The following is a 22,509-nucleotide window of genomic DNA, read 5'->3' on the forward strand; positions in this document are numbered from 1 at the left end:
TTGTTGGTAGTGGCATCACAGTTACATTTTTCATTCTCTATCCCATGAAGCCCTGGCTCATGCTATCCCCAATTAAATTGATTATGCCTTAGAAAGCATTACTATCACAGGAATTTATACAGGAATTATATTTTAACTGTAGAACTATTTTTGAACTGTTGGATTTCAAGTATTGAAATTACTGTTAATAACGTCTCCTAATTGTATGCTGTGTCTTAAACATTCTGCCAATACCTTCCTTTATTTTATAAAATGTTGTCTGAGTCCTGATTGTAGAAAAATATACACATTTATTTCTTTTTATTAAGAATATTTCACACAATTATATTAAAAGTGTGTCCACTATGCAGCTGGTCAGCAGTTATTTTCATTTTCTTGTGCAGCAGTAACTTTCAATGCCAGAGGGAGGAACATAGAATGCGGTTTCTTGGGAGGAAGTGCTACAAAAATGTGAAGATGAAAAGGATGACCTAGAACATATTCATGAATCCTGGTAAATGTTGGATGAGATGATTTCTCAGGTCCCTTTAAACTCAGTTATTTTATTATTCTCAGATTTTCATGAAGTTCTCTCTTTTTCAAGCATCCCCTTCATAGCAGCTTTGACTTCTTTATTCCTCAGACTATAGATCAGGGGGTTGAGCATGGGATTGAAAAGGCTGTGAAACAGGAGGAGATATTTCTTCTGTTCCCTGGGGTTCCCATATCGGGGCCCAACATACATTATAATGGCTGTGCCATAGAAGAGTCCAACCACACAGAGATGGGATGAACAGGTGGAGAAGGCTTTCTGGCGCCCCTTGCCTGACTGAATCTTTAGGATGGCACATATAATATAAATGTAAGATATCACAATTGAGGAGAAGGGTCCCACCAGCACAGACACTGCCCCAGCCAAAACCATAATCTCATTAATGTGGGTATCTGCACAGGCAAGTTTGAGGACAGCTATAATTTCACAAAAAAAGTGGTTAACTTTCTGGGGTCCACAGAAGGGCAATGGTATGAGTAACACTAGATGTACTAAGGCTAGGAGAACTCCTAAAATCCAGGAAGTCAATGCCAGGATGATGCAGACTCTCCAGCTCATGATGACAGAATATCGGAGAGGGTGACAGATGGCCACATACCGATCATAGGACATCACCACCAGGAGAAGACATTCAGTATGAGCAAAAGTCAAGAAGAGAAAGGTCTGTGTCATGCAGCCAGCAAAGGAGATGGGCTGGGCTGGCCTCAGGAGGTTTACCAGCATCTGGGGCACCGTGTTGCAGGCATAGGCTATGTCGACAATGGACAGCTGGGAGAGGAAGAAGTACATGGGGGTGTGCAGTCTGGAGTCCAGCCAGGTGAGCCCTAGGATGAGCCCGTTCCCCAGTAGGGTGAAGGCATAAAACAGAGAGAAGAGCCCAAAGAGAAGCATCTGAATCCTTGGGGTGAGGGGAAATCCCAGTAGGATGAACTCTGTGACAGAGGTCTGATTTCTCTCCATTTCCATGTGAAAAAGACAGTGGAGTTCACCAAGCCTGAATGCCTGAGGAAAGAGTTGGATGGATCTGTGTGGTTCATTGTTTATTTCCCAAGAAAACATCTTCAGGGCGACTTTTGTCATAGTAGTCACTTACTAAGTGAAAACTATGTATTTCAAATGAAACAGAAGGAAATTTTTTCACTGCAATGATTTAAATGCTAATATCCTATTAAAATGTTCAGTAAATCTTATGTTTATTTTCAAACCAACTTTCATCATGGTTCAAAATATTAACACTTAAATTGTATTTATAGGAGTAGGTACTTTCCTCTGTTTGGAATGATTCTATCAGAGGTTTGCTCATGCATAATCCCAGATTGCAGTACACATATATCCGTATGTGTGAATTTGTACTGATGTCTCTTATCTAGAATATATCTAGAATATGAGGATGGGAAGAGGAATAAGGTGAATATCAGAAAACCTTCCATCAGGTTTTCTCATGAATTTTTGCCTTCAACATATTACTTATTAGCCTTGTGATCTCTACTGACAGCATAATCTTGAACAAAGTGAGAGAAGGACAGGCTGTTTGCAACAACGTTGGCCAGATTTCAAATGGAGACCTTTGTCTTTTGACTTTTATACCCACGAACGTTCTATTCTGATTGTGCTATCTCATCATCAAAATGTTACCTTTTCACCCTTCTTATAGTCTATGTTATATTTACATTCTGTATCTATCCACCTACCCATCTACATTTCTACACTAATTTATACTTGAGTTTTTTCCAAGTATTTTACCACATCCTACAGAAAGAATTATCTACTAGGTACATACATGTATTAGTATATATACTCTTGAGTCCTTATTATGTGCAGTGTATTTTCTATATTATTCTATTCTATTTAATTAGTAAGAATTTTGGTTAAGGGATTCCTGGGCGGCTCAGTCAGTTCAATGTCTGACTCTGAATTTCAGCTAGGTCATGATTTCAGAGTTTCATGAGTCCTGGCCCCACAGTGGGCTCTGCACCCTACCACATGGAGCTTGCTTGGAATTCTCTCTCTCCTTCTCTCTGTCCTGCCCCGTTTGCACTCTCTCTGTCTCTCTCAAAATAGATAAATAAACTTAAAAAAAATTTTTTTTAATGTCAGTTGAATGATTTCATGATGGGTCATAGCCTGGGACTTAAAAAGTACTGTCCCTACCCAAACGCTAGAGCAAGAGCCCTAACTATAGATTCATGTTCATAAAAGTATTAACATACTTTAAAGCTTCTTAACTGTATGTGAAAATATAATTATTATTTATCACAATTCTTTCATTTTTTGTGGCTTAGTAAATTAAAAAAAAATCTTTCCACAACACAATGGGTACTCTGAAGTTGGAATCATTATAACTTTCACACCATTGTTCCTGTTTTCTTCCTGACTCCATATCTTTCTTCAATCCAGAACACATCTGAATTTCACTAAAATAAGAATCCTAGAAAAACTCATAATCCAGTTATTATCGGTTCCCCATTCAACTTTTCTGATAAGTTAGTATTTGAAAGGTTTCATAAGCAAAAGTGAGTAAACTTTTTCACTCCTTTAATGACAGAATCAGAATTCAGAGTAGAAATTATTGAAGGATGATTTTATCTTAGGTCAAAAAATAACTATAACAGTTGGAATCACCTCCTTGGCAGCTGGTTGTTTTATTGGACCTGAACTTTAGGTCAGTGAATGTTTTCAGTCAGAAATTGATGTACCACTCATTCAAGATGGGATTCCTGTGTTATGTGAGAAGTTGACCCAGAAGAATGCTAAGGTCCCTTCCAACTGTAGGATTCCTTGGCCCTAAATGTATCGAAAAGTGTTAGCCATTTCCACTTTGACTTTCTTGCCATATTTGGAGGCAATGAAGATAACAATACTGTTTCTAAAATTTCATATGATGAAGGCACACAATAAACAAAAGAAGGACCAATCTTCCTCCTACTTACAAATAGCTAAAAGACAACATATAAAATCCACAGATAGGGGCACCTGGGTATCTCAGTTGGTTGAGCATCTGATTTCAGCTCAGGTCATGATCTCATGGTTCATGGGCTCGAGCCCCGCATCAGGCTCTGTGTTGACCCGTAGCTCAGAGCCTGGAGCCTGCTTCAGATTCTGTGTTTCTTTCTCTCTCTGCCCCTCCCCTGTTCACACACTCTCTCTCTGTCTCTCAAAAACAGTAAAATTTTTTTAAATGCAAAAAAAATAAAATAAAATACACAGATAATTACTAAACATACCATATGTCCTGCTACGTGTCTCAGCTGAGGGTGTATAAGACAGTCCCTGCCACCTGGTGTATATAACCTGATTGAAATGACAGGAGTGTCAAAAACATCCACAAAGATGGTAATTCTTATATTTAAATAACTCACCACAAGAAATTTCACATTCAAAAAGAAAACCTTCAGGACACTCTTCCGTAACAAACTCATTTTTTGGGATCACATAAATTCCTGAGACGATAGAAAGGTTTGCAGGCAAACCTCTCAAACAGCTGTTATAATTTAAACAAGAAACTCAACATGGGGCACCTGGGTGGCTCAGTTGGTTGAGCTTTGGACTCTTGATTTCAGCTCATGTCATAATCTCACAGTTCATGGGTTCCAGCCCCATATCAGGCTCTGCTTCTGATTCTGTGTCTCCCTCTCTCTCTGCCCCTCCCCCACACATGCTCTGTCTCTTTCTGTCTCTCAAAAGTAATATATAAATGTTTAAAAAATTTGAAAAAAAAAGAAACTCAACACTAAATGCAGGAGAAGAAATGATATGTATTAGGTGTATCTAAGAGAGATAAGTTTTAAATTATCCTACTAGCTAAATCAGTAAATAGAAATTTGGCATTGACAGATGATAGCAATTGTATTTTGTATTGTGATTGTTCATTACAGCCTGTTCGAAATTGTGTAGTGAATGAAGACTAGGTAATAAACTTACCTCAGATCCACAGCTAAAAATGAGATGACAAACTTGATAGAAATTGGGTGAAGTGAAAGCACCCCAATAAGATAAACAGCATCTGTAAGTTAGTGTTGGAATTAGTTTCTTCCAATGATCTCTTGGAAGAGGAAAACTTCTCCACAGAGGCAAAGGAATCTCGTTCAGAAGAGAGAATTTTATTCTCTGCTCAGCTCCCCCACCTCTCGAGATGGTTCTGCGTGTTCACTGAGGGGAGAGAGACGAAGGAAGACTTATCTGTCACATGGCCATCTGCTGCCCCCAGGAAGAGGGGCTCTCGCTGTGCCTCCCTCTGGCTTCTCTAGAGGGAAGTTCTGGACAAAATGCCGCTGTTGCTGATTTCTTCACTCACTGTGGGGACTCTGATCCTAAATGTAAGACGTACTAGAACATCTTCAGGCTTCTTCATACATCACAATTACCACAAGCTTATATTTATTTCAGTTTCAAGAACTCCAGCATCTCTCTGTCTCTCTCTCTCTGTCTCTGTCTCTGTCTCTCTCTCTCTCTCTCTCTCACACACACACACACACACACACACACACACACACACACACACACTAACCTGCCAAATAGATTAAGTCGTATTTAGGACAGCTGAAACTCAGATTTTTCCCAGGCTGGCTGGTGTTGGCTAACTTTTATACCACACCTGACCATGCACCTATTTTTTTTTCATCAAGTCGCCACAAGGAATACAATTTATAAAGTAAAACCAGGTAGCAGGACCTATGGAAGCTATGAGGACATGCTAAGGAGTCAGGAAATGGGGTAAGGTATCCCAATGGGACTTGTTAAGTCCTGTTTTGTGGGATTTAACTGGAGTGCAGAAAGGGAAGGAAAACTCGCAGCAGGAAACAATCTCTATTTTTTAATCTCCAGAGATTCTGAGCTCAAGGGGGTGGAAAACCAAGATTCCCCTAGGTCTTCCCTTGGTAGCTCATACCACTTTCTCTTCTTCTTAAAATGGAAATTAACTGACCACATCCTATATTTCTGGGGAATACAACAGAGTTAATTTAATAGTGACTTTGTAATGTAAATTTATTTTGTTTTTTATCTAAATCTATTCTTATATACAAATATAAAAGTGGTAGAATATTCCAAAGTTAAAGTTATCCTAGAAAGAAACACTCATCATTCCTTGTATTTTGTTCATAATCCAATTTATTAAACATATAAACTTATTACTTTCCCTCCTTTTTTAAGTCTACTTGCATATAAGCATCCTATTTTTCTCAAAACAAATGTTTTTGCCTTAAATTCCATTTTATATGAAAAGCATCCTTTGTTTGATATTGAATATACTGTTTGGTTTACTGACTTTTTAAGATTTTTTGTATTTACTTTATCTTTTGATATTTATTCAATAAACTACTTTTCTTCTACTGTCCTTTTGCAGTTTTGTTGCCAATGTTGTTTTAACCTTGTAAAATGAACAGGACACTTGTCCCTCTTTTTCTGTTCTCAAAAAGGTTTTATATGATATGCAAATTAGCAATTTTTTGAAGATTGGTAAAATTTGCCTTTAAAGTCATATGGCTTAGTGTTCTCTGGTTGTAGGATGATTTTAGTCATCAATTTTTTGAATAATTGCTCTTCAGATTTTCTATTTCTATATAAGGAAGTTTTAGTGATATTTCTAATTATAAATTTATTGTAATAAATTTTGTTCATAGAATTCTGTTTTTTCAATCTCTACTTTTTGGTTATGTAACTTATTATTCCCAACGTTGTATAATAGACTTTTTCTCTTTTTTTCCACTCGTCAATCTACCTGTTTTATTGGTGTTTGTCTGTAAAAAGAATCAGGTGTGGGGCCCTGGTGGCTCAGTCAGTGGAATATTCAGCTTTTGATCTTGGCTCAGGTCATGACCACACAGGGTTTGTGGGGTCAAGCCCTGCATCAGGCTCCATGACCATAGCATGGAGCCTGCTTGGGATTCTCTCTCACCTTCTCTTTCTCCTCCTCCTGACTCATGCACTCTCTCTCTCTCTCTCTCTCTCTCTCTCTCTCTCTCTCTCTCTCTCTCTCAAAATAAATAAATAAACTTAAAAAGAAGAATTAGGTTATATTTCAATGATCTTTATACCTCTTCATTTTTATCAATAAAATTTGCTCTTATATAAATTACATCCTTTCTTTATTTTAATTCTTGATCATTTTCCTGCATTGAATATTTAACTTACCTTTTGTGTCCTTTTTAATAAATGTAATCTGAGATATAAATTTGCTTTTCTTCTACCATGTTAGCTATATATCTCAGGTGTGATATTCAGAACTTTCCTCATTATTAATTTCAATTTTAAAACACAAAAGGGGGTACTTCGGTGGCTTAGTTGGTTGAGTGTCAGACTTTTGATTTTGGCTCAGGTCCTGATCCTGGGGTCTTTGAATTGAGCCCCATGCTAGACGCCACCCTGGACCTAATGCCTGCTTGGGATTCTTTCCCTGCCTCTCCCTCTGTCCCTTCTCTGCTTGTGTGCTCATGTGTGCGTGCGCTCTCTCTCTCTCTCTCTCTCTCTCTCTCTCTCTCCCTCTTTCTCTTTCTCTCTCTCTCTCTCTCTCAAAAAGTAAATACATAAAAGTAAAAAAAATGATGTACTGTATAAGTCCATATTTAGGTGTCTAAGTATTTGCATTACCTTTTATTATTAGTTTTAAGTGTATTATTGGTGTGGTAAAATAATGAGTCCTTCGATATTTTTCTCTGAAATTTGTTGCTCTGTATATATAAAAATTTTACAATTTTTATATTATTTTAATGTAATGTATATTCTCTATTTCTTGGGTGTAGGATTCCTTACATATTAGATCAAGCTTGTTAATTCTGATTTTCAAAGCCTGTATTTCTAGTTTTTTTCAGGATGATCAATTTGTTTCTGAAAACATTTGCTAAATCATTTACTAGTAAGTTGGATTTACAAATCTTTTCATTATAATTCTGTTTTTTTTCTAATTCTACACTATAGCTATGTTGTCACATACATACATATTTATGATTGTAACATTGTTTGATAATCTATTTGTTTTTTTATTTTTTAATGTTTTTTATTTATTTTTGAGAGAGAGAGAGAGAGAGAGAGAGAGAGAGACAGCGTGAGCAGGGGAGGGTCAGAGAGAGAGGGAGACACAGAATTGGAAGCAGGCTCCAGGCTCTGAGCTAGCTATCAGCACAGAGTCTGATGCGGGGCTCAAACCCATGAACCATGAGATCATGACCTAAGCCAAAGCCGGATGCTTAACCAACTGAGTCACCCAGGCGCCCCTATTATCTGTATTTGTATAGAGTAACACTCTGTATACTAATTGATGCTTTCTGCCTTATATAAACATAAATGCAATTTGTTTATTTATAAATAAACTATTTATATATTTAATTTATATTTAATGAACTATTAAAAATAAACAGTTTTATTAAAAACTATAATTTATGTTGTTGTTTCCACTTATCACATATTTGTGCAGGGATATGTTCTTCAATACCCTTATTCCCAGCTTTTGTTTGTGATTGTGTTTTAGTTGTTCTTATAAACAACACATAACTGTATTTTGTGGGTTTAAAAATATCAGTGTGAAAATAGGATGTAATCTACTTTTCATTCAATGTCATTATTGAGATATCTAGACTGTCTGCCATTTGTGTTTTCTCTTTAGCACTCTTGTTCTTGTTCTTGGCTTTCATGTTTCTCTCTTCTGTTTGCTTTATAAAGAGATACTTTAACATTGTCTGACCTGGTGTCCACTCTTTTTTTACTTCATCATGTTGCCTTCATTTAGTGAACAAATTTCCTAAATGTCTTGGGCATTTTCACTCAGGGTTTTTAGGTAAACCACACACACGTATAGTAAGTGGATCACCTTGAAACACATCAGGTACTTTTAGACATTTTATAGTAATTATCTGTTCTTCAACTCTCATACCTGTCCAGGTATTTGATGTCACCACCATATAACTGCCCCAAATTTTTGGGTTTTCCCAAACCTCTGTTTGAATCCAATGGGAATCCTACAAGGAAAGAGAAACCATACAGGTTATTTTAACAGAGAATTCAATGTAATAAAATGGTTACAATAAAATGGAGCAGAGAGAATTTAATACAACAAAATGGTGACAGGAAAAATAGAGCTCTGTGATAAACAGGTAGGAGCTGTGTGGAGCAGCCACCATCCCTAGAGAGAGGATGCTGTAGTTAAAATCTAGAAGGTCAGAGGAGTCAGGGTCCAGACTTTACCCTGGAGGGGCAGAGTCCCCCTAGCTTGTACTGTTGTCCTCCCGGGTGGGGCAGAGGGGTGGTGGTGAGGGGGGAAGGAGGCTCATTTTGGGGAAGTCAGAAAATAAAGGCTGTAGTGACAGACATCAGCTGCCACAGGCAAGGTAAACGGAGATTGAGCAATTCTGACAAGACTGGCAAGAAACAGGAAAGAGCCAAGCCTCTACCCCCTGCACCTCCCTCCCCACCCCCCCACCCCCGTTAGGCTCCCAGTGTCCCTGAGAGTTCACTACCCACACAGCACAAGCAAACATAAGCCACTGAAATCAACAAGCTAAATGCCCCAATGTGGTTAATCTAAACTGTAAACTTGTGTATAATACGCTGGCTTTTCAAGTTTATCAGTGAAGAACAAGCTTCTGCATCACTTCTATTGAGAACTAATTAAGGGAGAGACACAGAGTTATTGAAGAAAGACTCAGTGGAGAATGTGATTTGGATGTGGTACCAAATAGATTTGTTAACGCCTTACCCGGAACTGAACCCACCGCCTAGTCCTAGGAAACGCTATCAAACAACAGGCCTTCCTGACAAGGCCCAGCCTATGCACAACTTACAGCACAGAGGGGCAGAGGAGAACGTGTGCTTCGTGCTGATGGCTGACGCTCAGCCGGAAGGAGAGAGGAAGATGCGCAGCCATGCACAAAGAGTTGCTTCTCACAGAAGGACAATCTGGAAGACTACTTTAAGTATAATTCGCTCCATGTGGATTCCTTCAAGGAGAAGGTAGTTACCCCATGCTCACTTCCTTCCTTCACCATTATCCCCAACACAACCCAATACTCAAAAAAAAAAAAAAAGTATTGTCGTTTCTGGACAAGCTTCCCAGCCGCCCCCCCCCCCCCAATTCTTGCTAAGTAACTGTTTATTTGCACTCAATACATTTGGGAAAGTCTGCTACATAACTCGGGTCACTGTGATCACAGAACAACAGATAAAAAAGATAAAGCCCTGAACAGCCAGAGAAAAATTCATCCCACCCTTGTAAGAATTTCAGTGAACCAGTAAAAAACTGAAGATGAAGAAGGCTTCTTTTACGAATATACTTCCTTCTCAAATCCCCCTCATATATACCTTTTGGAGTGTTTATATATATTCAGTGCAAGGAACAGTACCATCAGTACATTTGAAACACTTATGAAGAAAGAATAAAGCTAAAACAATTCCGAATATATTTCAGTGTGGTGTAAGAATGATGCTCCACTATAGTGATGGGGGAGAGGCTCCCACACCACCCATCTGCATTCCACGTGAAAACAAAAAGAAATCTAAGATCACTTTTTAAAATGTTCTACAAGCCACATACCCCTGCAAAAAATTTTTAAACAGGACTGCTTTATCATGTAATTTAACACAAAAATATTACATGAACTGGAAATGAAGATTTAAAAAGGTTAGCAGCTGAAAAAATTAAGTAATTCAGCAGAGAAAGGGGCACCCTCCTACACTGTTGGTGGGAATGTAAACTGGTGCTGCCACTCTGGAAAACACTGTGGAGGTTCCTCAAAAAATTAAAAATAGAACTACCCTATGACCTGGCAATTGCACTGCTAGGTATTTATCCAAGGGATGTAAAAATACTGATTTGAAGGCGCATATGCACCCCAATGTTTATAGCAGTGCTATCAACAATAGCCAAATTTTGGAAAGACCCCAAATGTCCATGAATAGATAATAACGGAGATGTAGTGTGTGTGTATGTGTATATATATATATAGACACACATTATATATATATAGATAGATAGATAGATAGATATAGATATAATGGAATATTACTCAGACATAAAAAAAAGAATGAAAATTTGCCATTTGCAATGAGGTGCATGGAACTAGAGTGTATTATTCTAAACAAAATAAGTCAGTCAGAAGAAGATAAATACCATATGATTTCACTCATATGTGGAATTTAAGAAACAAAATAGATGCACATAGGGGAAAGGAAGGAAAGGAAAACTAAAGTAAGATAAAAACAGAGAGGGAGGCAAACCACGAGAGACTTTTAACTATAGAGAACAACCAGGGTTGCTAGCAGGCAAATGGGTGGGGGATGAGCTAAATGGGTGACGGGCATTAAGGAAGATATTTGCTGAGAAGAGCACTGGGTGTTGTGTGTAAGTGATGAATCACCTAAATTCTACTCCAGAAACCAATAGTACATTATATGCTAACTAACTTGAATTTAAATAAAATCTTCAGAGAGGGGTGTTTGGGTGACTCAGTCAATTAAGCTTCTGACTCTTGATTTGGGCTCAGGTCATGATCTCATGGTTTGTGGGATTGAGCCCCACATCGAGCTCTGCACTGACGACACAGAGCCTGCTTGTGATTCTTTCTTTCCCTCTCTTTCTGCCCCTTCCCCACTTAAGCGCTTTCTCAGAATAAATAAATAAACAAATAAATAAGTAAATAAGTAACTAAAATCTTGGAAGAAAAATAAAGTCCTATAACTCAAATACTGAAACAATTGATGGTAATCTCCCATACACTCAGAATCTTCTGTAATTTATTAACAAAATATGGTTTTTGTTCTAATTTTCTCCTTTTGAGTCAGAGCCATTCTTTAGACCTGCTGGAGGACATCTCTTTATTATTTACCTACACTAGTTATGTAGGGAGAAGCTTGGTCTTTCTCATCTATTTTTTCTCAAGTACTTTTAAACTGACATAAAAATGAATGCGATCACCTGATTTTTCTATTGGGTCCTTGTAGAAACATTCTGAATTCAAACCTATGCCTTATGCTTTATGTGAGATACATTATCCTATATTTGCCCCCTTCTCTTTCCTTGTTGGGTTTTAACCTTAATTTAAAGTATACATAGGGGGAGCCTGGGGGGCTCAGTCGGTTAAGTGTCTGACTCAAGCTCGGGTCATGATCTCATGGTGTGGAGGTTCAAGCCCCACGTCAGGCTCTGTGCTGACGGCTCAGAGCCTGGAGCCTGCTTCAGATTCTGTGTCTCCCTTTCTCTCTGCCCCTCCCCTTCTCGCTCTCTGTCTCTCTTTTAAAACATTAAAAAAATTTTAAATAAAGTATACATATTTTAGTGAATATAATTTTTAAAGTATAGTTAAAACATCATTTTTATAAAAATACTGCTTGTTTTTCTTCTTTCTACCTTTAAAATAGGTCACACAGAACTCCATAATGCTTATTGTTACATTTAGAGCCAATATTTTTTTATTCAAATTATTCTTTTTTGGAGGGAAGGAAGCAAAGCAAGGTATTGGGGGCAGGGAGGGATGAGAGCAATCAGAGTAGGAAGAACAAGCAATGTCCTTATACTCTGGGTCTATGGAGACTAAGATAATGGCCAGAGACAAAATCTTTTGCCCAAGTGAACTAGCAGGTAGAATAGTTGAGGAGTGGAATAGTCAGCAACCAGGCTTTATAAAAAGCAAGAGGAAAATGGTACATTAGGGGAGAGATGGAAGACAAAGGTTTCCCCCGTGTATCTTAATTTCATGCAAGAAGAAAAAGGGAGACTAATAATGATACACAAGAGGATGTGGGGGAAAACCAGATCTACAGAAAATGGAAATAATATACAAACACATATATCACGCACCTGAACGGTCCATGATACTACCAGAGTAGAGAGGAAGAGAATTCAAAGATGCCACAATGACACGTGTCAAAGAAATCTCTGTTGTCATACTCTGTTGACCACTTAGATCCCAAACTTGTGATGAAAGGAAACAAATTACTCTTTCTTATCATTCTGACCAGAATAAGTGACTCATATCACCTGGAGCATAATACCACTTAGAATTTTGTTGAGGTTTCTACAAATCTTCATCAGACTTTGCCAGGTTAGTGGTTTTAAATGTGAGTTTACAATATTATGTTAAGCTGTTGGCCTTCCTTTGAAGAAATCCCTCCAAGTTTTGTTGCTCCTGTGACATTTTATGCCATCATCCTAATGATCAATTGTTACCTACATCTGGCTTTGTAACCTGAATGCGGAAAAGGCAATTCTCCCTAGTAACTGAATCTCATATTTATTCTAAACACAAACTCTTTTAAGTTAAATGGTGCATAATTAAATAAAAAAAACAAAGATCCTGATATTTCTCTGCCTCTCATATACATATAAAAAATCCACAAAATTGAACTGTGCTTTTCACAGAAATAGATTCCCTGGGCTCTGATTCAGATAACTTTTCAGAACTAGAGTCATCCTGCTTAGATTTTAAGTTCCAGATGAAGGTGTTGGCTCTACCAAGAGTCTTCACTGTATTTCCTAGGAGGGGACTGCTTAACAAGGTCATGATTCTGTCTTGCTAGAGGTGCACTATTGTACAGAAAACATCATGGTATTATTAGCATATATTTATAGCAATATGGGAGATGGAAATCTTAGATGGATTTAAGGGGAGATGTGAGAGAAAAAAAAACCCTCAAAAGGAAAGAAACCGGATCTTAGGCAGCGCTGGGGACTGGCCATAGGAGTCCATGGCTCTCTGCTCCAGTGTTTCATCACTACAGGATTCTTCTCTTATGACCTATACTTTGTGACTTTCTACCTACACCTTGTGGTCTGGAGTATCCCACGTTTAGAGACAGAATCTGATCAATATGTATTTTTAATATTGAAAATATTATGCATGAGATTTTTTTAAGGCACTTATATTATCATCCCTTCCAAATGTCATAGAAAAAAAGTCTTCCACCTCAAGACCATCCTTGGCATCCTTCACATTGATCTCTCCTTCCACAGCACTCTCCTCAGGGCGCCCTTGACATCGGTGTTCCTCAGGCTGTAGATGAGCGGGTTCAGCATAGGGTTGAAAAGGCTATAAAACAGGGAAAGGATCTTCTGCTGCTCCTCAGGGTGGCGGGACTTGGGGGCCATGTACATGACGATGGCACTGCCAAAGAAGAGCCCCACCACGCACAGGTGGGAGGAGCAGGTGGAGAAGGCCTTCCTGCGCCCCTCCCCGGACTGGATCCTCAGGATGGCAAGCAGGATGCGTGAGTAGGACACCAGCACCAAGCAGAGGGGCCCGACTAAGATAAACACAGAAGCAACAAAGATGACAACTTGGTTGAGCCAGGTGTTAGCACAGGCCAGCTTGAGGACAGACAGGATCTCACAGAAGAAGTGGTTGATTTCATGAGGCCCACAGAAGGGCAGCCTCAGGATGAGAACCACATGGACCAGGGCCAGCAGGGAGCCACATGCCCAGGAAGTGACAGCCTGAACAGTGCACACTCTCCAGTTCATGATGACACTGTAATGTAGGGGATGGCAAATCGCCACATACCGATCATAAGACATCATTACTAAGATGAGACACTCAGTGTGAGCAAAAGCCATGTATAAAAAGGTCTGCATTATGCAGGGGACAAAGGAGATCATTTTTTCCTTGTTCAGAAGGTTTGCCAGCATCTTCGGGACATTATTGGAAGCATACGCTATGTCAACAACAGCCAGGTGGGAGAGGAAAAAGTACATGGGGGTGTGCAGTCGGGAATCCAGCCAGATGAGCACCAGGATGGTGCTGTTCCCCAGCAGGGTGAAGGCGTAGAACAGGGAGAAGAGCCCGAAGAGGAGCACCTGCATCACGGGGCTGAGTGAGAATCCCAGGAGAACGAACTCTGTGACCCATGTTTGATTTTCTGTCATTCCCTGACAACAGTATCTGTATCAGTCACTGCTGCTGGGGAGCAAACTCTGCTCTGGCTTACTTATTTAACAGAAAGAAGGGTTTTAAGGTATTCACTGTGTGTTAGATCAGTTGCCAATCCTTTTCAGAACCATTATGTCCAATCCTTTAATCCACTGTAAAGCAGAAAGAAAAATCTATTCAGATAAGTAGTACAGGCGAGCACAGGATTCCAGGCACTATTTTGATTTCTACACAATTTTATTTAACTTTGATTGCAAGATTTATATATTTACTATGATGATGGCAGCCACAGAATAATGTGTTTTCCAGAATGACTATTTAGTTTGGAAAGTCCCATGGCCATAGTCTCATATACTTTTGTTTTCTAATTGATTTAGATTTCCAATTTTGCTCCCACGTTCTTTTTATCATTTGATTTGCTCTTATTTTACAACTTGTGCAGAGTCCATTGCTCATAGCAGGTGCTCAATAAATAACAGAGTAAATAGGAGTTTCTGGGTGGCTCAGTTGATTAAGCATCTGGCTCTTGATTTCAGCTCAGGTCATTATCTCACAGTGGTTAGATCAAGTCCCGACTGGTTGGGATTCTCTCTCTCCCTCTATCTCTGCCCTTCCCCTGCTAGTACACTCTCTCTCCCTCCCTCTCTCACTCAAAAAAAGAGAGAGAGTAAATAAATGGATTGTTTCCCTCTGTGTTCCCTAGTTTTAGGACTTTAGCAAATGAAGTTGTCTCTAAGTTATTTACTTTCTGAAGCTATACAGGAAAATCTATTTCCCTTTTGAGCATGAGCAGAGAAACATCACTAATCAGGTCAGCATTCACAGAAGTAATTTAGGCTATAGGGTCAGGGCAAATGGTTATCATGTGAAGACTTAACTGTATAATACATCTACTCCTGCCTCACCCCGCCCTCTTGGTGGACTGCCTCCCTGGCTCTACATTGATCCTACACCCTCCTGTGTTTGGACAGAATCTAATATAGCACCCATTGTTGGATTTATGGATGAATAGATAGATGGATGGATGAATGGAAGGCAGGCATTATGTTAGGAATAACATCCAAAGTGCCTATCCTGGAATTTTATCAATTCTTTTGACTCTTCTTTCATTTTCTCTGGCTGCCATTCCACCAGTCATATGGCCACAGGGATTACAGAAGAGGAAACCCTGAAATGTTCCATATATACCTATTAAATGACAATTCATAATATGCATGATCATTCTCAACAGGCAGTTTATGATTCAAACTGAAAATTTTAGCCCAGTCTTAAGACCAGAAAGCTACCTTCCCATAAGTTGACCTTGTACATCCTGTTGAGGGTGCTGATGTCTGGAGCCCTCCCTTCCTCCAGACCCCAGCTTCTTCCACCTGCCACACTTTGAAAAAAGCCCTTTACTCACTGTGGCACCAGCCATTGTCTTATCTCAGAGACAGGATTAGATTTAGAGGAAATTGCACAGAAGTCAGCAGAGAGTTTGAAGATCAGAGCTGAGGATCTTACCCCTTCCAACTGTCTCTGGAAGAGGGACTTTTAGGGCAGGGCTTGTCCTTGTTCCTTGACACAGGCTGATGTAGGTCCTGGGGACTGCTCACTGTGAACATCAGCAGGAAAGGGTTTATAGCAAGCTCATCATCACTCAAACCCACCCACATTGTCCCTGAGTGTCCCTGGGGGAGATGAGACAAGGACACACAAGACACAAATACCATCTCTTCCAGGAGAACCAAAATTGTTTGTCTTCTTGTCTCTAGTTCTCTGGACTCTGGGGATGGATGTTCAGAAGAAAAGGAGCTGGCAAGTGATGACTTAATCCCAGCTGAATCTATACACAGGAAACTTGTGTAGTAATAAGAATAAACATCCTCATGAGACCGCACTGTAGATTATACCCCCTAAGTATTTGGATAGTGATGGATTCCTGGATCTCCATCTTGTCTCATATGGATTTTGTGAAGGTTTTAGGGGGCAGAACATCATCTCTATGAGATAATGGCTTGAAACTTGATATGAGTTTTTTTCTTCCATCCTTAAATATCTGTAAGTCAGTTGTCAGTAGATAAGGAAAATTCTATCAAACTTCCCACACTGTGCTGGGAAGGATGCTGAGTCCTCTCCATATAGTACCTGAGATTTGACATAGGCTGTTGGAAGTAAAAGAAAACAGAAACCAGAGTAAAGCTTGTGTTGAAGGGGTCTCTGATAGAAGCCTTGGAGTTTGAAAGGTATCATATCTTTACTATGATATGCTCATGAATTCCATGAACCTTCTAATAAAATAATGCCTTAGACTGAGATGTTGACTTTATATTCATATAATAAAACATAAAAAGAGGATGTCTTGAAATATTTTGATCGTCTCTCATTGTGGGTCAGTCGTATATGTGTATGTGTCTGTATTTGTGTGTGTGTCTGTGTGTGTGGGTGTATGTGTGTCTGTATTTGTTCAATGGGCAAAGTTTTGGAAAGAAACATCCAAAACTCATTATCAGATCACATTTGGTTCTTTACTTAAAAGAGAAGAACTAGACTGTTAATGTGTGAACAACATGGTTCTCTGTTAACAAGGAAGGGAAGGAAATATGCCCATGGTTTTTGGCTTACATCCTAGTCAAGAATTCAAAGCACATGTATTTCTATGGGCAGAATAAAGAAGCTCAAGGAATAAATGTCCTGAAACTTTGGAGGAATGAAAAGTTTAAAAGCTATGTACAGTGGTTAAAAAATTAACTGAAGCCTTTAAGATAATTTATTGATTAAAACTGGAGAATTAAATACTTCCAAGATAATTTTCAATTTCTATATAATATCCATAATTATCTACATGTATATACTTATTAATTTAAGTCATTCTTTTATTAATTTATAAAGTTCATTTAATTTATATTTACTGAGCATCTGTTATATGTGAGTACTGTCCTAGACACTGTAGAAGCAAACATTAATGAGATACTGCCTTGATCTTCAAAGAACTTACAATCTCTCTCCGTGAGAGAGAGTGAGCCATGAAAACAAATAATTTAGGGGCTATGATAGAAGTGTGCACAGTACACCATGGGATCAAAGGAAGGTTTGCTACCTTATTCCGAAAGGGAGTGAGTACAGGCTTCACATTAAATGAGATACTTAAGCACTCTTCAGGAGGATGTAAGATGGATAGAACATGCCAGGCTGTCCCCTAGGGCATGAGGAGGGAAAGAAAAAAGAACAATATTGGAAAGGGGCTTCACAAACAAACTTCTTTACTATGTCAAAGACATTGGACTTCATTTAGAATAAAGAGTAGAATTTTATGAGTAAATACATGGTTACAAATATTACTTCTTATTTAGTGTAGAAGACTGTTTAAAAGAATAAGATGGAAGTCTCTAAGGCCAAGCTATCTGAAGAGTTGGTGCTCAAATCACAGATAATGAGTCCTTGAGTCAGGGGGGCTACCATGGGGGCAGGAAGAAGAGAATGCATATGAAACACCATCACAGTAAAATCTTGGTCTGTGAAGAGAATTCCAGAAACAGGCTTGTAATCCAAAGCACTTGTATATCAAAGCAAATTTCTGCATAAGAAATAATGGAAATGCAGACGATTTGTTCCACAACCCAAAAATATTCACATAAAAATGATTACAGTACTGCAATATAATACAAAATACTAAAGAAAATACAAAATATAAAGAAAAATAACAAATTAGCCTGCACTTACCTTTGAGAACTTTCATGGCTGGTGTGAGGAAGACAAGAGAGAGGAGGATCATTGTACAGGATGACTTTCATTATCACTAAGGAAATCACTGCTGTCTATTGACTCAATGGGACCTTTTTCTGCATGGGGGCCATTGGATATGCTCACATGGATGTTGACTACAGTACAGTAGTAATAAACTCTTGTCATAGACTGTATTTAAATGTAACTGGCAATAAGACAGGAAAGAAAAGGGTCTATATCTGCAGGCATCTTGACCTAGAATGAAGCAACACATTCCTATGCTTACTCTTGTATGGAAAAGCAAAGGACTGTCCATAGGTGCTTGGAAGTGACAAAAATACATGAGTGCCAGTTGTGGGCACCTTCCAAAGTTCCGAAAAATCACTGATTTCTGCCAAACACTGTGGCCTGAGATGGAACATCCAAGCATGAGAGCTGATCACCCACAATCCTGCGGAGAGAGAGAGATAGAGAGAAAAAGAAGAGCCGTTGACTCAGTTCTGATTATGTGATGTGTGGTATCAGGTTTGGACTTGTATTGCAAGACATCACTCACTGATCAAGTTAAAATTTATTAGAAATGTTTGTTCATCTTGCAAATCACTCGCAGAACAAGTTACTTACAATCCAAGTTTTACTGTATCAGTATTTAGTGACATTTTGTGTGTGGAGATGCAAAAAAGCAGATCTTGGATCCTTCCCAGGTTCCTGGTTTAGGTGACTGTAAATACAGGTGGCTTCATTCACTTATACGAAGAAAACCTGGGTAGAATGTATTTATGGCAAGGGCTAAAAAAGAGTATAGTTTTTAATGCATGATGTGTTTGATGTGCCTTTGAGACATACAGGTGGATATGTCCAAGAATTAACTAACCAAATTGTTTTGGAGTTCATGAGAAATATATAACCCAAAGTCATAGATATGGGAATCATGTGATTAGGTGATAAAGCCATGATAATGAAAAGGATCACTTCAGGAGAGCAGCATTTTTGAGAAGAAACAAGAACAATATCTTAAATGACCAATACTTAAGAGATGGACAGAGGAAGATAAACCTCCAAAGAAGAACAAGAAGAAAGATCAGAGAAATAGGCAGCAGACCAGAAAATTAAAAAAAAAAGAAGGAAATCAGTGAACGATATTATGCCAGAACACAAACTAAAATATGAATATTTAATCCTAAGAGTAATTATGTTTTTTAGACACAAGAATATTCTTCTGTCCAGAACTATACTGAAGTTAATATTTATAGAAAAGATAAAATAAAACCAAAATTACTAAGAGAAATCCATTATTCTCCTTCAAGAAAAATACATCACTTTTTTCTGCATAATTTCCCATTTGTGTTGACTTGTGCAAGGGTAAAAATTATGCAGCATGTAGAGAAAATGTTAATTTCCAGAGAGTCTACCCTTAAGATGTTAATCAGAAATATAATACCATATAGGGGCGCCTGGGTGGCTAAGTCAGTAGAGCGTCTGACTTTGGTTCAGGTCATGATCTCACGGTTCGTGGGTTCGAGCCCCATATTGGGCTCTGTGCTAACAGCTCAGAGCCTGGAGCCTGCTTCAGCTTTTGTGTCTCCCTCTCTCTGCCCCTCCCCTGTGCACAGTCTCCCTTTCTCTCTCTCTCTCAAAAATAAATAAACATTATAAATATAATACTGTATAAATATAGAGTGACTTCATTATTTAAGCAAGAAGAAGTTATTACCCTGTGTGAAACAAGGACTCAAGTGATAGCATATGATGCCAAAAATAAAGAGGCGGATGACCAAAGATTTCCAAGGTGAGGCTTATAGTTCATCCTGCTAGGAATCCATCACATTCAAAGAAAGCTTCTGTTAGTACCCTGGAGGCACAGCCATCCTCCAGCAATTCATCGCATTATTCTTAATTCATCAACACTCAGAAAGGCCAATGAATAGGAAAATAATGGGTTTCACACCTTCTCATTTTTCCTCCAATTAGGGGACAAAAAGTCAACTCTGTCTCTCATATCTCCAGAACCACAGGATAGACTCAAAAGGCAGAAGAAGGAGCAAGGACATTTTCAAACACAGAAGAGTCAGTGTCAGATATTCTGTGCATTAATAATATGATTCTGCGGAACAAATAGTACATCTGTTAATCTGTTGTGCTTTCAAAAAATGTTTATTTGTTTATTTTGAAGGGGGGTGGGGCAGAGATAGAGGGAGAGAGAGAATCCTAAGCAGGCTCTGTGCTGTCCATGAAGAGACCAACAAAGGGCTTGATCTCATGAACTGTCAGATCGTGACCTGAAATGAAATCAAGAGGTGGACGCTTAACCAAATTAGCCACCCAGATGCCCCTTTGTTTGTTTTTTTAAAGAAAACCATTCAATTCGTTCTTAACCTTTGAACTATTATGCATTGTGTGGTGTGTTTAGGTGATAGAGAAACGTTTCTCAAAGCATGGTCCCCTGACCACCAGCATGAGAAGAGAACTCCACTCTTTATAAGGAAGCAAAAAGCGCTTTGTAAACTCTAAAACTCAAAGTAAATGTATGGGACTATTTTTTAAAAACGTTTTATGCATGCAAAGAATCGTAAAGAACACTGGATCCAACGAGTCATTTTAAAGATGAGAATGCTGGAGTTGGGCAGATATGACGTCTTCAAAAATAAAGGCACATTTCAGATAAGAACCCAGGTGTCTCAAACGTAGTGCATCTAAACTGTATACTTCATAATATACATTTCGTTTTCTTCTCCTTGCTTCATCTATCACAGTAAGTTGCCTCATTACCCGCACCACTACCACCACCACCACCACACCCCCCATTCCCCCTCAAATTACTCAAGTAAGAAACGGGTCATTCTGGATTCTTCTTTCTCTCCAGAACGTATCTGGATTCTGTTCATGTCTTTTCAATGTCCATGCCATTACAAAAACCCACAGTCTATGGTGGGGTGGTGGTGGGGTAGTTCCTAGGTAAGAAGTTGTTGCATGCCAATCCTGGACACACTGTAGTAATGGAAGGTAGCAGTACAAATATATTCTCCTCTTCTCAGTGACAACTTGCATGATATATAAAATATCTATAATCTTGTATACTAATCAAAGACTATTGATTTATCATTGATCAAGAGAATAAGAGGGTTTCATGTTTCTATAACTAGAATGGGGGTTAGTCAAAAGAAAATTCAGGAGTGCTTGGGACCTGAAATTCAAGGCAAAGTTTCTCTTAAGCTTCTTAGGTTGAGATCTAGGCGAAATTTAATGATCACTGGTGTGGAATTGTCCCACACACAGAATCTTAAATATTTCCAAAGCCTAAGACCATGAGATGTCTCGCCTGGATCACTTTAGCAGAGGTCAGAGGTTTAAGATTTGCTGGATGGATCAACACTCATTATTTGAACAACACCTACAGATGAGTGAGAATTGCCCATTACAGTGAATTCCTTGCCAGTCAGTGCCACTTTGATAAATTACTTTGAAATACATAAAAATTGTCTCCTTTAAATTTGTGTAGTCTGCTTAATTATATTCTCTATCTGGACACATATTTAGTTGCTAACTCTATCTAAAAACTTTGAATTGGGCTCACCTTTATCTCTAGAAATATAATCCTTCATCTTCTAAGATTCAACTGGTAATGACAATTAACACATTGGTTCAATTCTTGGTATGTGTCTTGGACTGTGCCAGGAGCTTGGCATTCATATTCTCAAGGAGCAATCGTTCACAATGCACCCAAAACTGAATAACTTCATATGAATGAGAAAAATTGAGACTCCAAGGAGTTAAATGACCTTGAACCCAGGTCTGTCTCGTTACAAATCCCAAAACTACTTAACTGCCCTGTTCCTTGTCTGGTATGCTGAGTTGGTAAGCCCAGGAGAGACATGAATATACATTCCATAGGCAAGATGGTCGTGCCGCCTGAGTTAATTTTAATAGCTGTGTGATGTTCCATTGTATGAGGATATCATAATTTATTTAATCATTTTTTGGATACTTAGATCTTTTTCATATACTACAAATATTATACTTTAAATATTATGCTAATATTATACATGTTATAATATATGCACATACTATAAATAGAGGAATATTTTGTACATAAAACTTCTTTATTTGGGATCATTTCTTTAATTTTTAGAAATGTACTTACTGAGTGGAGGTCGGAAATATTTTCATGACTCAAGTCAGTACAAATGGTCAGACAGATGGATGAGCGTTGCTCTACCACTTATTACCTGTGTTACTGTAGGCAAGATGTTTAATGTCTAAATTATTTCTTCATCGATAGATTGGGTATAATGTCAATGTTCCAGAGTTCTTATCAGATATAAATGGAACAATAAAGAGACACCTATTAGTAATTATATTGTTAAAGTACTCTTTGTAAAGATTGATCCAATTAGTTTTTCCATTTTATTTTTTTCTTTTTTT

At 38.4% G+C, this 22,509-nt stretch overlaps 2 protein-coding genes across 2 annotated transcripts; both read right to left on the reverse strand.

Annotated features, from left to right (window-relative positions):
- Positions 1-559: 559 nt before the first annotated feature.
- LOC115304706 (olfactory receptor 2A25-like) lies at positions 560-1,492 on the reverse strand. Its single transcript, XM_029954978.1, has one exon. It carries the CDS (start codon positions 1,490-1,492, stop codon positions 560-562), a length of 933 nt encoding a protein of 310 aa, XP_029810838.1.
- An 11,953-nt stretch (positions 1,493-13,445) lies between these two features.
- Positions 13,446-14,378, reverse strand: LOC115304716 (olfactory receptor 2A5). The gene has a single exon (XM_029954988.1). It carries the CDS (start codon positions 14,376-14,378, stop codon positions 13,446-13,448), a length of 933 nt encoding a protein of 310 aa, XP_029810848.1.
- Positions 14,379-22,509: the final 8,131 nt, after the last annotated feature.

The sequence above is a fragment of the Suricata suricatta genome, chromosome 2 (genome assembly GCF_006229205.1).
Source record: "Suricata suricatta isolate VVHF042 chromosome 2, meerkat_22Aug2017_6uvM2_HiC, whole genome shotgun sequence".
NCBI lineage: Eukaryota > Metazoa > Chordata > Mammalia > Carnivora > Herpestidae > Suricata > Suricata suricatta.